The 17,899-nt window shown below is 42.5% G+C and overlaps 1 protein-coding gene across 1 annotated transcript in view; it reads left to right on the forward strand.

Annotated features, from left to right (window-relative positions):
• Positions 1-5,257: 5,257 nt before the first annotated feature.
• The window catches only part of CD84 (CD84 molecule), a 30,345-nt gene continuing 17,703 nt past the window's right edge, over positions 5,258-17,899 (forward strand). Inside the window, exon 1 of the mRNA XM_026487455.3 lies at positions 5,258-5,448. Within this exon, the coding sequence (XP_026343240.1) occupies positions 5,403-5,448 (46 nt within the window). The 5' untranslated portion in view covers positions 5,258-5,402. The remainder of the gene's footprint in view (positions 5,449-17,899) is intronic.

Consider the following 17,899-nt stretch of genomic DNA (forward strand, 5'->3'; position numbering starts at 1 on the left):
TCTCTTGTATCGACGTCACACAATTTCTCATCCATTCACCTGCTGATTGGCATTTGGGTTGTTTCCAGTTTTTGGCTGTTACGGATAAAGCCGCAACGAACATTCGTGTACAAGTCTTTGTAGGGACACAGCCTGTCATTTCTTTCTAGTAAATGCCTCGAAGTAGAAGAGCTGAATTATGTGATAGGTGAAGTTAAACTTGTTAAGAAATTGCCACCGGTTTCTAAAGGGCTTGTAATCGTGTCTTCGTCCATTCAGGCTGCTATGAGTAAATCCTGCATGTAGGTGGCTTATGAACAACAGAAGTTTCTCTCTCATGGGTGTGGAGGTCAGAAAGTGCAAGGTCATGGTGCCAGCAGATGCGGTGCCAGGACGACCCAGGTCCTGGTTTGTAGAGGGCTGTCTTGGTGCTGTTTTCCCATGTGAAAGGAGAAGGACGCTCTCTGCAGCCTTTTTCATAAGGGCATTAATCCCACCCCAGAAGACTCCATTCTCATGATCAAATCACCTTCCAAAGCCCCCATCGCCTGATACATTACATGGAGGGTTAGGTTTCAACATATGAATTTTAGGGGGACACAAACATTCGGTCTACAGCAACCGTTTTAGGTACATATCCACCAGCGGTGTGTGAGAGCTCCAGTTCCTCCCCGTCCTTGCCAACATTTGGAACAGGGAGTCAGGTTTCTCCCGAGAAACAGAACCAATCAGAGAATGAGGTTTATTATAAGGAACAGGCTCATGATGTTGATGGAGGCTGAAAAGTCCTACAAGCTGCTGCCTGCAAGCTGGAGAACCCAGGAGGCTGGTGGTGTGAGTCAGAGTCCGGAGGTCTGAGAACAGGTGCACTGACGGTGCGATCCCCAGGCCAAGGGCGAAGACCGATGTCTCAGCCCGGGCAGTCAGGCAACAGAGAGCCGATTCAACCTTCCCCTGCTTTACTCAGTGCACCAATTCAAAGGCTAACCTCTTCTAGAAACACCCTCACATCACACTCAGAAATAATGTTTTACCAGCTATCTGGGTATCCGATGGCTCAGTCAAGTTGACACATAAAATGAACAGGCCGGTGAGTCTTTTTAATTTTACCCATTCGAAAGGATGTGTAGAAGTACCTCATTGTGGTTCTAATTTGATTTCCCTAATGGCTAATGATGTTGAGCATCTTTTCACGTACCTGTTGGCCATCTGTACGTCTTCTTTAGAAAAACATCCATTCAGAACTTCTGCCCATTTTTTAATTGGATTTTTTTTTTTTTTTTTTTTGCTACAGAGTTGTAGGAGTTCTTTTTATATTTTGGATATTAGCACCTTATCGGATATATAATTTGCGAATATTTTCTCCATTCAGTAGGTTGCTCTTGCGTTTTGCTGATGGTTTCCTTTGCTGCGCAGAAGCTTTTTAGTGTAATGTAGTCCCGTTTGTTTTTGCTTTCGTTGCTTTTGATTTTGGTGCCAGATTAAAAAGTCATCACCAAGGCTTATGTCAAGAAGCTCACTGCCTATGTTTTCTTCTGGGGGTCTTGTGGTTTCAGGTCTTATAGTCAAGTCTTTCATCTATTTTGAGTTAGTCTGTCTGTGGTGTAATTCTGTTTCACTTTTTGCACGTGAATATTCCGTTTTCTCAGCACCACTTATTGAAGAGCCTGTCCTTTCCCCACTGTAGATTCTTGGCTCTCTTGTTATAAATGATGTGACCGTGTATGTGGAGGTTTATTTCTGATTTTACGTATTTGACCTCTCTCTTTTTTTATTGGTGACAGTCTTTCAATTGTTTATCTTTTCAAAGAGCAGCTCTTTGCTTCATTGACCTTCTTCTCTATTTTCTTTTTCATCCTTTTTCATTTCCTTTATTTCTTCTCTAGCCTTTATTGGTTCCTTCCTTCCACTAACTTTGGGCATCACTTGTTCTCCCTTTTCTAGTTCCTTGTGGGGGAAAGTTATTTGCTTTCTTGAGGCGGGCATTTATTGCTGTGAACTTCCCTCTTAGGACTGCTTTTGCTTCATCCCACAAATTTTGGTATGTCCTAGTTCCATTTTAATTCATTGCAAGATTCCTTAAAATTTTTTATTTCTTCTTTGACCCCTTAATTATTCAGTAGCATGTTGTTTAATCTCCACATATTTGAGAATTTTCCAGTTTTCTTTGTGTAATTTCTAGTTTCATACCATTATGGTCAGAAAAGATGCTTGATATGAATTCAATTCTCTTTAATGTATGAAGACTTGTTTTGTGACCTAACATATGACCTATTCTGGAAAATGTTCCATGTATACTTGGTAAGAATGTATGTTCTGTTGTTTTGGGATGGAATGGTCTGTGTACATATCTGTTAAGTCCATTTGGTCTAATGGGTCATTTATGGCTGATGTCTCCTTATCATTTTCTGTCTGGGTGATCTATGCATTGATGTAAATGGGGCATTAGAGTCCCCTGCTATTATTGCCTTGCTGTCAGTTTCTCCCTTTAGGTCTATTCATATTTGCTTTATATATTTGTGTGCTCCTATGTTGGGTTTATAAATATTTACAAATGTTACATCCTCTTGTCAGATCGACCCCTTTATCATTATGTAATTGGATGTGCATAACTTTAGATGTAAGGACACACACAGACTGAAGGGGAAGGGATGGAAAAAGCTATTCCATACAAATGGAAACCAAAAGAAAGCTGAAGTAGCAATACTTCTATCAGACAAAACAGAATTTGAAACAAAGGATAATATGTATTCAAGTATAATATTATAATATTTTTTATTCTGCTTTGCTTTATTTATTTTCTTGGGAATGTAACCCCTTCCCTCTGCATGGCTATTTGAGGGAGAAGCTGATCATTAATATTTCCCTTAGGATGAAATTGAGCTGGAATAGGGCCACAGCGTTAGATTGAATTCATCTGTAATTAACCTAACCCTTCACCTCCTTCACCACCAGAGCCTTTTAGATCTTGCTAATATTTGGGGTGGGACAGGGTTGGCTGTAGTTTCAGTATTTTTTTGTCTACTTTTATATTAAAACTCTAGGATCCAACTAATATGAAATATGTGATATCTTACAATATGTCTCTGATCTCCAGTTCCTCCTCAGTGCCACTTTCTCAGCAAAATTCTGGAGGGGATGGGAATTGTTGGGCAAAACGATTTGGGTTTGCCCTGGAGGCTTCCAAATTCCATCCTGTCTTGCCAGGGCACACTGCCATCTAAGTTTCATCTAAACTTGTCCTTCTTCTCGAAGTCTCTGTTGATGGCAGGCTTGCTCTTCTAGTCTGAACCCCAGACCAACCTCCTGCCCCACTGGAATTCAGTCCATCAAGGGTTTGCACATACACCACTCGTTGCATGTCCCATAGAAAAGTATGACTTTTATTTTGTTTTTGTTGTTGTTATTATGGAATAGGAGGACTTTTGCATCTTTCTGCATCATGTCAAGAGAAGGAGTCTCAAAAGTTAGTTATCTTCTTGATAAAAATATACTAGTTGTTTGGTGATCTAAGGCTGAAAGACAGAGATAAAACACTGGTCCAGGTTCAACAGGAGATACATCCTTGAGTAGGATACCATCTAGAATTTCTAAAGACATAGACATGAGACCAAGCTACAGTTGTAAATGGCCAGAGTGGATTGAACATTCCTACAGAGAAAGAAAAAAGAAGAAAGAGGATACAAAGTGGGGTTTTCAGCAGCTCTTGGCAACTTCATAGTCTTTCTTCTTCCTTCTCTGTGCAATGAATAGATGATAGTGTGTGGTTTTGCTCCTGTAGCAAGTACATATTTCAGGAAGACATCTTGCTAAAAGTATGAAAGTAATATGGTTCAATCTTGTGAAATGAAGAAATTAATTTGGGAAATTTTATTTTTATTTTCAACGTTTCTTTGGTCCCAAACTGTTGCCTAGTTCACCACCTACCACCTTTATGTAGATAAAGGTATTCAACTACTGAATTTTGAGCAAGTATGTAAGGAGAATGATGAGGGCGATAGTTCAATGAATGATTTTGGAGGCCCACGAGTTGGCCAAGGACACTGCTCAGTGGGAAAACCTTTATACAATCTTACTGCCCTTGGGTCTCAGGGGCCATGTCCTCAGCTTCCCCCAGAGTTCCCCAAAATAGTTGGGTTCAAATTTAAACTGCTTGGGGCATGGGCCCAAATATTTATTCCCATCACCTCTCCCTGACACCCCACATACATACAAGGCCCCTGTTATTCTTCTTTTTTTTTTTTTTTAAATATTTTATTTATTTATTTAACACAGATAGAGACAGCCAGCGAGAGAGGGAACACAGCAGGGGAGTGGGAGAGGAAGAAGCAGGCTCCTAGTGGAAGAGCCTGATGTGGGGCTCGATCCCGTAATGCTGGGATCACGCCCTGAGCTGAAGGCAGACGCTTAACCGCCGTGCCACCCAGGCGCCCCCCCTGTTATTCTTCTAACAGGGAGTGGAGGCCTCTACCAGAGAACGGTCCTGTGTTACATGTAGTTCAATCATAATACAATTATATTCATTACGTTATATAGTCTACACATATACATAATATATAATTTATATAATCAATATAATTACCTAATACAATTATATACAGTAGAATTATATGTAATATAATTATATAACTGTAATTCTATACTTTTTTTTTCTTAATTTGACAGTGAGAGAGACAGCCAGCGAGAGAGGGAACACAAGCAGGGGCAGTGGGAGAGGAAGAAGCAGGCTCCCAGCGGAAGAGCCCGATGTGGGGCTCGATCCCAGAACTCCAGGATCACGCCCTGAGCTGAAGGCAGACTCTTAACGACTGAGCCACCCATATAACTGTAATTCTACAATGTGAGTTGCTACCATTTATTAGGTCCCTATTGTGTCAACACATTCTTCCTATTCCCTAATCCTCCTACCACCTTTCACCTAAGAATGCTAATTTGCTCTTCAAGTCGCCCTCAGCTGGGCTGTCGGTTGCTTTAGAAAGCCTTCCCCACACTCTCCTTGCCTGGGTTAGAGACCCCTGCCGCTCTCCCAGTTCCTTGTATTTCCTCTCTTGCAACACCTCGCAGACTATATGGGAATTGCCTATTTAATTGTTGATCTCTGCAACAAGAACATGAGCTCCATGAAAGGAGAGGGATCCTTTGCTTTGTTGTTCTGTATATGTCAGTTCTCAGAAGAGTGCCTGGCACGCAGGAAGCATTCAATAAATATTTGCTGAATAAATAATTAATTAATGCCAGGCATTTTGTATTATATAATAGGAAAAAATTATCATGATGAAGCCCAGACCCATGTTTCTCCAATCGGCTCGCTCATACTTCCTTTCTCAGTGGTGGTTATAAGCTGAGCAGGGAAACTTACTTGCAGCTGGCTTTTCGTTGGAGGAACGGCTTCTTGTTCACACAAGAGTACAGCCTAGAAGAACATGGCTCAGCGCTGCCTGTGCATCTTGCTCCTTTGCCTGCAAACCTGTGAGTTCTGACCCTTGTTGATGCCCTCCTCGTTTTCTATTAAGTTTTAGAAATCGCCTGTAAGGAAGACATTGAAATGCCTTCTCCATCTATTTTAACAGGTGCACTCTGGGTCTCAAAAAGTATCCAGCTGTCTGGGGAGAGACTTAGGATCAAACCTGTTTTTCAGCTTTAGAGTTTATGTTTCTGAATTTGATCTGTGCCCAGCCTGCAAACCCTTCTGCTCAGGAAAGTCAGCCCTTGGTGGGCCCACCCAGAAAGCCCAGCAAAAGAATGTATCGTCTAACACCTTGCATAACTTAAACAGCATTTCTTTTTGGCTTTAGATTCTGATGTATAGTTTTTGACAGAGATATGCCCTTCCAAATTGTATCTCATTGCTCTGTCAGGTTGGACTAACGAGTACCTATAATTACCATGGTAAGATCTTCGTCTCTATAAGCTCCCTTTATTTTCAAAGCACATTCAGAGTTATTACTCTGCCTCTATCCTTCAGAAACTTTCCAAAGTAAATGAGGAAGAGACTGTTAACTCCATTTGACAAATAAGTTAGGTCTCAAAAAAGAAATGGAGAACTTGAAACTTGGTTTTTCTTACTTACAGCTCAACAGAAAACTGTAAGGACACAGGGCTAGTTGTTGCTGTTGTTGCTGTTAGTAGAAAGAAAACTAGGCAACACCAACATGGCTCTGGCAGTGTTTTGTCTTTGCAGTCTCTCCTTAAATCCAAACAATTACCTTCTGTATTTAAAAATTGGCTATGTTTGGCATTTTTTAAAAGATTTTATTTATTTATTTGTTGTTGTTTTTAAAGATTTTATTTATTCATTTGACAGAGAGAGAGCACAAGCAGGGGGAGTGGCAGGCAGAGGGAGAGGGAGAAGCAGGCTCCCCACTGAACAGGGAGCCCACTGCAGGGCTAGATCCCAGGGCCAAGATCATGACCAGAGCCAAAAGCAGACGCTTACCTAACGGAGCCACCCAGGCACCCCTATGCTTGGCATTTCTAAACCTACTTCTAGTCTTTCCTACCCCCTCTGAAAAACTCACTAGCAAATTCCTGGTATGTATTAGAACGTAGAAAATCTAAGGGGGTTGGGATTTCCTAAAAAAGTAGAATCAATACCCCTTGGGCTCTGGTTCCCTTGACCATTTAAAGCTGTGGCTCTTTTTACTTGAACTTCATGGAGGTTGCAACGACCAGGCGGGGCAACTTTTTCGATCCTGTGCTAACTACCCTGACATGGTGGACAAAAAACACAAGTAGATGGGGAAGAGAGCTGGATAGAAGCTAAGTGAAAGTCCAAGGATGCCCCCAATCTTCCAGAGAAGGGCTAGAGGGTGACATCTGATGCCACTTAATTTGCAAAGCATTCTGCAATTTTTATGCCTATATTCTTATGTGATCGACACTAAAGCCATTGACATAAGCAAAAATAGATATTATTAATCCCATCACACACAGAAAAAGTATAAACTAAGACTCAAGTTAAACAATTCACCTGAAGTTTCACAACCTGATATTTGTAAGGCTGGAAAGGGATATTGATTCCTCTAATCCCAAGGCTAGAGCTCTTTCTGCCCTACTCTTCCTGGCCTCCTCTGATTAGGTTTTCAATTTCTTGATGCTCTTTCAAGTGCTAGCACGTGCAGATTTAATGTGATCCCTATTAAAATACCAACAGCATTTCTCACAGAACTAGAACAAACAATCCTAAAATTTATATGGAACCACTAAAGACCCAAATAAACAAAGTAATCTTGAAAAAGAAAAAATAAAACCGGAGACATCACAACCCCAGACTTCAAGATATATTATAAAGCTATAATAATCAAAACAGTATGGCACTGGCACAAAAATAGACACATAGATCAATGGAACAGATTAGAGAGCCCAGGGACACCTGGGTGGCTCAGTCGTTAAGCGTCTGCCTTCAGCTCTGGGAGTGATCCCGGGGTTCTAGGATCGAGCCCCGCATCGGGCTCCCTGCTCCGCTGGGACCCTGCTTCTTTTTCTCCCACTCCTCCTGCTTGTGTTCCCTCTCTCACTGTCTGTCTCTCTCTCTGTCAAATAAATAAATAAAATCTTAAAAAAGAAAAAGATTAGAGAGCCCAGAAATAAACCCATGATTATATGGTCAATTAATCTTCAACAAAGGAGGCAAGCATATGCAATACGAAAAAGGCTCTTCAACAGATGGTGTTGGGAAAACTGTATGTCTACATGAAAAACAATGAAACTGGACCATTTTCTTACACCATATACAAAAATTGACTCAAAATGGATTAAAGACCTAAAAGTGAGACATGAAACCTTAAAAACCCTAGATGAGAGCATAGGCAATAATTTCTCTATAACAATGGCCCTAGCAACTTTTTTTCTAGATATATCTCCTGAGGCATAGGCAACAAAAACAAAAATAAACTATTGGGACTACATCAAAATAAAAGGCTTCTGCACAGTGAAGGAAACAATCAATAAAACTCCATGACAACCTACTAAATGGGAAAAGATATTTGCAAATGACCTATCCAACAGAATTGCTCTGAAATCACTGAAATAAGAGAAGTCCGAGTACACAAACTCGTGAGTCTACTATGTTGGAAAAGTTTTCTCAAAGAACCAAGACTCACAGTCATATGCTCCAAATTCCTCTTTCTCATCCTAACTTGTGACTATGCTTCTGACTGCCTCCGTAAACGTCTAGTCACCCAGTCTCTATGGTGGAAGACAGAAGAATCCACCACTTTTGCTCCATGCCCATTGTCTTCTATATGTTCTTTCTCATACTCTTTTAATTCTTCCTTTTCTCTCCACTTTTCTTGCTTCAGTTTCTTCAACCCTTCAGCTGGCTCCCATTTCCTATCCCCCAGCAATAATAGTAATAACTAACCATTTATGGAGCAATCATGACATGTTTGGCATTACTCTAAGTAGTCATATTTATTATTTACCTTAATCCTCACAATATCGTACAAGATGAGCACTTTCAATACCCCCAGGTTCACAGAGGAAACACGGAAAACTAGAGGTCGTTGAGCCAAAAAGTGGAGGAAATAGGATTTGAATTCCAATGTCTTTAGACTTAACCACTGAACAACGCTGCCTTTGGCCATGATGCCTTTGATGGAATAAAAATAATGCCCTTACTATTGATCACGATCACATTTTGGGATTTGTCAGTGGAGAGTGGTGATTTATTCCCGTAAAGACAGGATCTTTCAGGAAGAGAATGGGGCTGGTGGGCAGGTCTTTGCCAACACTAGAAGTTTAAGCACGCCCCTGAGGCAAGACATCCGAGGAAATGAACATATCCAGACACGGTTCAAGTACCAGTCATACCAATATGGTGTGGTTGACTTGAATTAACTTCTTCAAAATAAACAAAGGTCCAATATCAACAAGGTCTTGATGTCCTGTTGCATGTTGAGAACAGTAGAAGCATTCCAGAAGTCGAGTCTTAGAAGTCCAAGAGGTGAGTGGGCCCACCTGGATATCTGTCCATGGATAAGTAGGTCCTGAGCACTGTCCTAGGGGTTAGACACAGGATTTCATGGCTGGAAGAGTCCTGGTGAGATCCAATTTGCCACTATTCCAAAGTCCTTGTAGAGAGGGGCCTTTGAGACAAAGAAAAAGCCTCTGTTCTAGAAAGACGTTTAAGCAGATTATTACCCCAGACATTCAGAAAGATCTCAAGAGCAGAAGCCCAGTTATAGAAATGGAAAAATATATTATGTATGGGGGAAACTGGATATCAAGACATCAGCTCAAAAATCCAGTTTCCAAACAGAGGCTGGGAAGGAGCATCCGTGTGCTTACACAAGACTCATAGGAGGCAGTAGAGACCCACCTTGGCAGCTGGTGCGCTGAAGCAGGCCTGGAGATCAGCATGGTGACTGACCAAGCAGCCGGCGTGCCTTCGCAACAGCTCCAAGTTTCAGTGGTAGGCCACGTAGGCTATTCAAGTGTTTCCTGAATCAAATCTTCCTTGAAACTTAGAGAGGAATGCACCTACAAGTTTGGGGTTTCTAGGCTCACCTGTGTGGAAGTTGGAAAAGAAAGAGGTATGAACAATAGGTTGGGAGACTGATGTTGGTGGCGCTATGTACCCATATTTTCTTTGTTATACTCAATTTTCGATTATACGCCAATAGAGGGAAGTAGTGATAAAATAGTGGTTGGCCAGGATCCCATCTAGGTTTTGAGAATTTGTGTGTGCGTTTGTTTTTGTTTTGAAGAAACGGATTTGAGTCAACCCAGATCTCAAAAAGGTGATAGAAAGTTGGGGTGCCTGGGTGGCTGAGTCGGTTAAATAGCCAACTGTTGATTTTGGCTCAGCTCATGATCTCAGGGTCCTGGGATCGAGCCCGGCATTGTGCTCTGTGCTCAACGGGGAATCTGCTTCAGGATTCTCTCTCTCCCTCTGCCCCTCCCCTCCAAATAAATAAATAAATCTTTAGAAAAAAAAAAGAAAGTAAGAAAATCTAGTAGACAAGAGTATACTATTGTGCGGGGGCGGTTCCTCTTCTTAAAACCTCATGATCAAGGACTTTCCACCCTTATGGAGAATGACACCAGTCTGGTGGCTCTACCCTTTGCTTCCTTTTTGCCCTTTACTCCCCTTCACTCAGTGTAACACACTGTACCCCGTTCTCTCCCGATGGGTGCGGTCTGCAGCCCTCTCCTGCTGCCCTTCTGTGACTGCCGCATTCAGGGAGGTTCTCCCCCCACTTATTGGTCTAGGAGGCAGTGGGTGGAAGGAGAGGAAGGGATGGTTAGGTAGGGCTCCCAAAGCACAAGAAATGCTAATTTGAAGGATCCTAAAGGAGCCGGGGGAAGGGGGGTGGTTCAGGAGGCTGTTAGCAGCAACGTGTTCTTCCTCATCTCTGCTCTCGGTAGCAGCTCCCTGCTCCGGACTCCAGTGCTCCGACTCTCCTTTTTCCCTTCGGAGTTGACTGGAGTATTATTTGCATCTCTCTAACCAGGGGTCTTTGTTTTATACAGTACACACGTAAAGGTGCCTAGTATAGGCCAGGCCTAGTTCTAAGAACTTTACAAATATTAACTCCTTTAACTCTCGTAACACGTCTGTGAGGTAAGTGCCCCTATTAGCTTCATTTTAAAATGGATAAAACTGAGCACAGAGAGGCTGCTAACTTTCCCAAGGTCTCAAGCTCACACAGTCAGGTTCCTCTTCACGAAGTGAACACCCAGGCCCACACCCTAGGGTTCCAGCCTTTTCTTGCCTTCGCTTCTCCTCTAGTGCTGCCTTTCTCACCCCTCCCTTCTGTAGTCTGGTATATGGAAGTCAGGAAATCACAGTCACTGGGAGATGCTGTAAAAGTGGGACACCCCTTCCTCACTGGCCTCCCAAGGCTGCTCGGCACCCCCTTTACCCCCTTCATCAATGTCTCGTTGCATCCCTAGGATGTTCCTTACAGTAGCAGTTCCTCAAAATTTTTACATTCATCAGAATAATAACAGCAACTCCCATTATATGTGCTAGGCATTGTGCTAACGGCACAGCCTCATAGTTGCATTGAATAATTTTCCACATTCGAGAGGTAAGGGACCTGAGGATCAGAGCATTTCAATAATTTTCTCAAAAGAGCACAGCTAGGTTCCAATATACCAGGATGCAACCCCTGGGCTCCTCGTCTTTACACCTCCCACCTAGTCCCACCTCAGCTCTTCCCTCTCAGCAGAGAGCCTCATCTTCTGCGTTACTAAAGAGAGGCGGGTCACCGAGCAGGACGATCTTCTATTGTATCTTCTCTACTCCAAAATGTCCATGTGTATGAAGCACCTCTCGGTGCCCTCAAACAGTTCTATGGGGTGGGTATTATTACACCCCATCTTGCGGTAAAGTAAGATAAGGACCTCGGTAAATGTCATGGGTTGAACTTGCGTACGGGGCCACCTGGCTCAGACCTGTGTTCCTCACCAAGCAGGTTTTCTTCTATCCCCATCCCCAACGACACCTCGAAACACTCTGTCCTTTCACTCATCATCTCCTTTTCCCCTTCCGCTTCAGATGAGGCACGACCCTCTTCTGATTGAAAACCTATGCCTCCCTCTACCTGCCTCCATCCTCTGTTCCATGACAAGCATTAGTGGTCTGTGTCCCTGCACTGTCCTGGGCCTGGGGATTTGAAGGTATAGTCCCTGGACTCAAGTCATTCACAGTGTCCAGAAACAGACACATGGGTTCCTGACTACCACATAATACAGCAAGTACCATGAAGGAAAAACAGAGTTCCAGAGAGCCCAGGAGTAGGAGCACTTAACCTAGAGCAGGGCTGATCAGGGAAATGTCTACATGGTCTTCTTCCCTACCTTCCACCCCAGCGAACCTCTTCTCTCTCTCAGGCAAAACTGGTATATAACAGTATATAAGTTTCAGGTGTACACCACTATAATTTGACATCTGTATACCCTACAAAGTGATCACCACCGAAGGTCTAGTTAGCGTCCATCACCGTATGGTTGACATTCGCCCATTTTGCCCACCCACCCTCCAACCCCCTCTGGTACCCATCAATCTGTTCTCTGTATCTATGAGTTTGTTTTTGTTGTATTTGTTTATTTGGGGTTTTTTTTATTCCACATATGAGTGAAATCATATGGTATTTGTCCTTCTCTGACTTATTTCACTCAGCCTAATACCCTCAAGGTCCATCTGTTGCAAATGGCAAGATTTCATTCTTCTTTATGGCTGAGTAGTATTCCAATATATATATACTATATTATATATACTCCATTAGATATACTGGAATATATATATATTCCAGTGTGTGTGTGTGTGTGTGTGTGTGTGTGTGTGTGTGCGCACCACATCTGCCTTACCCATTCGTCCTTTGATGGACGATTAGATTACTTCCTTACCTTGGCTACTGTAAATAAGGCTGCAAAGAACGTAGGGGTGTATATATCTTTTTGAATTAGTGTTTTCATATTCTTCAGTTAAGTACCCACAAGTGGAATGGCTGGATCTTATGGTAGTTCTAGGCTTAATTTTTTGAGGAATCTTCATACTGTTTTCCATAGTGACTGCACCAATTACATTCCCACCAGCAGTGTATGAGGGTTCCCTTTTCTCCACTACTTCTTCAACACATGCTATTTTTTCTCTTTTTGATAATAGGCATTCTAACAGGTATAAGAGGACATCTTATCGTGGTTTCGATTTGCTTTCCCCTGACGATTAGTGCTGTTGAACATCTTTTCCTGCACTTGTGGCGTCTCTATGTCTTCTTCGGACAAGTGTCCATTCAGATCTTCTGACCATTTTTTAGTCAGGTCATTTGTTTTTTCATCGTTGAGTTGTATGAATTCTTTATATATACTGGATATTAACTCCTTATCGGATATATGATTTGTAAATATTTTCTCCCATTCAGTAGGTTCCCTTTTTGTTTTGGTGATGGTTCCCTTCACTGTGCAGAAGCTTTTTAATTGGATGTTGTCCCACTTGTTTATTTTTCCTTTTGTTTCCTTTGTCTTTTGTGCTAAATCTACAAATACACCACTCAGATTCATGTCATGGAACTTGCTATCTATGTTTTCTTCTAGGAGTTGTATGGTTTCAGGTCTTACATTCAAGTCTTCAATCCATTTTGAGTTCATCTTTGTTTACAGTATAAAATAGCAATCTCGTTACATTCTTTTGCATGAAGCTGTCCAGTTTTCCCAGCACCATTTATTGAAGAGACTGCCCTTTCCCCATTAGATGTCCTTGGTTTCTGTCATAAATTAATTGTCCATAGATATGCAGGCAATCTCTTCTAAGACGAAATCAGATAAATTAGTTTTACCGACTTCTCCAGCTACCATTCTATTTCATCCCCTTTCTTTCAGTATCAAGATTTTCCATTTACTTAGCACTTACTCTATTCTCAATCCTCTAGACTCTGGCCTCCATTCAAATCATCTCAGTTGCACCATATTCTCAAGGGCCATCAGTAACCTCCTAACGGACAAACCTAGAGTCCATTTTCAGTCTTTATTCCACTTGAACACTCTGAGTCACTAAACTTCCATGACGACCCCTTCTTGAGACTCTCCTCTTGGGTTCCCTGATATTGTCCACTACTGTGCCACTCTTGCAGTGTGTTCTATTTAGTTTCTTTCGATAGCACCTCCCTGTGGCTGTTCACAAAGCAGCCTTGGACTTAAGCCTTACTTTTCCTGAATAACTCACCTCTCCCTCCAGCACCTCCTCTCTGCGGATGATTCCTAATCTACTTAGATTTCAGCTCAATGGCAAGTTAGAGCTCTCAAAAAATAAGAGTGGACTAAAGAAGAAAGAAGTTTATTTCTTGCTCATGTGAAAAAGTCTGGCATCGGCAGTTCCATTGGTTGAATAGTTGACAAGGTCGTGAGGGATACATACTTTTTCAGTCTTCCTGCTCCACCATTTTCAGTACGTGGCTTCCTTCCTCTTCTTGATCCAAAATGTGTGTCTGAGATTCATAGCATTCCAGCCTGCAAGAAGCAAGGAAGAGACGAAGAAAGCAAAGTGCTCTCTTCTTAAAGACACAGCAGTCATATGCAACACTTCCACTTTCATCCCATTGACCTGAACTTACTCATATAACCTAGGTTAGCTAGCAGAGAGTTGGGCAATGTAGTCTTTATCCTGGGTGACCATATCCCCTGCTAAAAATTAAGCATTCTCTTACTAAGAAAAAAGGAGAGAACACACATTGGAAAATAACCGGCAGATTCTGCCACAACTCCCAAGCAATACTTTCAGGCCATTCTCTTTCCTTATCTTCCATCCTTCCAACTACTTACCAAGATGGTCCACCATCATCTTAAATTCAGTATTTCTTTCTTTCTTTCTTTCTTTCTTTCTTTCTTTCTTTCTTTCTTTCTTTCTTTCTTTTTTTTTTTTTATTGGAGAGGGAGGGCGGAAGGGAGAGGAGAGAGAGAATCTTAAGCAGGCTGTGTGCCCAGCACAGAGCCTGATGTGGGGCTCAATCTCACAACCCTGAGATTATGACCTGAGCCGAAATCACAAGTTGGATGCTTTGAACTTTACATCGGAATCCAGGGATGTACTGTAGGGTGACTAACACAATATAATAAAAAAACCATTAAAAAAAAAAAAAACAAGTTGGATGCTTAACCAACTGAGCACTCAGGGGCCCCTCAAATTCAATATTTCTTTCTTTTTTTTTTTTTTAAATCTTTTTTTTTTTTTAAAGATTTTATTTATTTATTTGACAGAGATAGAGACAGCCAGCGAGAGAGGGAACACAAGCAGGGGGAGTGGGAGAGGAAGAAGCAGGCTCATAGCAGAGGAGCCTGATGTGGGGCTCGATCCCACAACGCCGGGATCACGCCCTGAGCCGAAGGCAGACGCTTAACCGCTGTGCCACCCAGGCGCCCCTCTTTTTTTTTTTTTTTTTAACCTATTTTCTCCTTTGGACTTTTTTCTAGCATAAATTTAGCCAGTTTTCCAGTATCTATCAGTTTTCACTGACACAAAGTAGATGTTCAAAATATACTGTTGAACAATTGAATTCTATCGGGTTCCTCCTTATCCCCTATCTTTCTTTGCACTATCTCTCAAATTCAGCACTTCCTTTCCATTCATCTTATCATCCTCTGGTTCATGCCCAGATGCCTATAATAGCTTCCAGAATGGTCTCTCAAGCCCAGTTTCTCTTTCCTTCTATTCTTCCTACACATCATTACTCTATTACTCTGACCCTAAAATATCATCTTAATCTTCCTCCTCAAAAACTTTAATGGCTCCCCTCTGCCTGTGATGTAGACCTCAAGCTCGAGGCTGTCCCAGATCTAAACCAGATTTATATCTCCACCTTATCTCTTTCTACTCTGTTATGCAAATCTATATTCATTCAACCCACATCGCATGTTCTCCTGCTTCTAAATTTTTATTCAGGACGCGAGGACCCGAGACACTCATCCTTTCCCTTTCTCTTCAGTAAAATTCTATTCACTCCTTTAAAGGCCTCCTCAAATTCTACTTTCTCTAAAGAGTTTTCCCTAACCACTGTAGCTCAGAGCAATCTCTCCTTTCTTTGTGTTTGTACTGCAATTACTGTCTCTACCATTCACTTGAATTTACCGTTTGCTACCTCATTTTGCAAAGGAAAGTTACGTATGTGTGTGTTTTATTTCCTAAGCAATTATGAAATTCCTAAAAAGCGGCAGGGAACTGGGTTGGTCAGAGGCTTGCCTAGTGCATTGCATGGTAAGCCCTCAAGACATTTTTGTGCTACAAGTTCTCTCTGAAGATGGGTTTTCCTTAGGTCCCCTCCATTATTATAATTATATAATATATAAAATACATAGTAATATAGTATATAATAATATACATTATACATATTATTAGTATATTACATATACTTCAGCACCTACATTATATTACAGCACCTAGGAAAATAAATATTGGGGTAACTTGATATGGAGATTCTTTTTATTTCTTTTTTATTTTTTTAATATTTTTTTAAAGATTTTTTTTATTAATTTGACAGAGAGAGACAGCCAGCGAGAGAGGGAACCCAAGCAGGGGGAGTGGGAGAGGAAGAAGCAGGCTCCTAGCGGAGGAGCCTGATGTGGGGCTCGATCCCATAACGCCGGGATCACGCCCTGAGCCGGAGGCAGATGCTTAACGACTGCGCCACCCAGGCGCCCCTGAAGATTCTTTTTAAAACCTAAAGTCTTAAGCATAAAGCCCATTAAGTGGAGTGGTACCTAATACTCTCTCTGGGCTTTACTTGAATTAGCACTTCATAATGGCCCTTTATACATTTATGGTCCTGGTACCCCCCGGGCCATCAGAGGGGTGGCCTAGGAAGCCCTACATGGCACGTACCCGTTACGAGGATGATGGTGAAGAAAATGAGGAGGATGAGATAATCATCGTCGTTATCAACTTCAGAAACAACTAACATGTACGTTGCCTTAATGGTTACCAGACATTCCACTCATATGATATGATTTGCTGGTCACTCATTAGATAGAACGAATGTTACGGTTATTGTTTCCATTCTATGGATGAAGCAACTGAGACTCAGAAAGGTTCTGTGGCTTTACGAAGGTGGCCCAGCTTCTAAGCACCTACATCTCCAGGCTCCTTGGCTTTCCAGCCGCCCGACGCAGACCACAGTCGGAAGGTCTGGAGGCGACCAAGTCTGCGTCTTGTGCATGGGTGAGCCCGAGGCCTTTTCTGCGCATGCCCAGGAGTCTCACCCACAGCTCAAGCAGCAAGAGCAGCGGCAGGACTTTCCCCAGCTTGACCTACCTGCCTCTGCTCCCATCTCCCCGCCCTTTGATGCGCGAGCATCGCTTCCTGAATGAGTTGCTATGGGGGATAAGTCAAAAACAACATGACACACGCCCCACTTTGTGGCAGCCCAACTGCCATGACCCCTAGGAAGTTCTGTTTTCTCAAATCGCCTACCACTTCCTGGGGCTTGAGGAGAGAACCCACATCCTCTTCACACATTTAACTTGAATCTACAGAGCGGAATGGCAGTTAGGTGCCAGGCTCTGACTTTTAAAAAGCCCCGCAAGACCCGGGCTATCTGGCACCAGGATCAGCAGTCTAATTTGCAGAAGCCAGTACAGCACGAAAATGTGGGGGGTCCTCGTCCAAACAACGGTAAGACTTTCACGGCGGCACAGCAGCATTCAAGCAACCTCAGGGCTGAGCTCAAGGCCCTGTCCACCTGCACAGGTCGCATGCCCGTGTCTGAGAGGGACTCAGGCTGGCACACACCGAGGGCCCCTCTACCACACCCCATCAGCCCAATGGAACAGTTTATCTGGAGAGAATTAATGTTCAAGAAGCTGGATTTTGGTAAACTACGACTCTTGCCACTGAAGGAGGCCTTAGTCTCTCCTTCTGTTCACCCAATGGTTTGTTTCTTGTGCTCTTACCATTGTGTTATTTCTTACTTGCAAACACATCTGTCTTATTCTCTGGGCTGGGAGCTCCTGAGCACTGGAGCCACATCCTATTCTTCCCCGAGTCCCTAACACAGCCTCTGGCACATAGTTAGCACGTAAAAAATGTTTGTAGATGACGGTCCTTAGCCTCGCCTTCCACCACGACCCTGTGACATCTTCTGTGCTTACCCCACCCCAACTAAGTCATCATGCCTCACCTGGGATGGTCCTTCTAAGGCAAAATCTTGGTTGGTCTGAAAGCAAAGGCATTTGTATTAGCAATCCGTGGGTTCATCCAGGGGTTACTGGGCGGGAGGGCAAGGGCGGCCATTTTATAATTATATTGCTTTTCATTTTACAAACTAGATATTAAATCAGTTTACCTTCATGAGGTGAAAGAGGAGAAGAGAGAAGAAAAATAAACGTCTCATTTTACCCCATTAGATTTTAAAAGTGATCATCCTTCAGCTTTTACTAGAAAGTGTTTCTGGATTCCCCAGAACAGGTCAAGCCCCCTTGCTATTCT

This window comes from Ursus arctos, unplaced genomic scaffold, assembly GCF_023065955.2.
Source record: "Ursus arctos isolate Adak ecotype North America unplaced genomic scaffold, UrsArc2.0 scaffold_2, whole genome shotgun sequence".
In the NCBI taxonomy this organism is placed as follows: Eukaryota; Metazoa; Chordata; class Mammalia; order Carnivora; family Ursidae; genus Ursus; species Ursus arctos.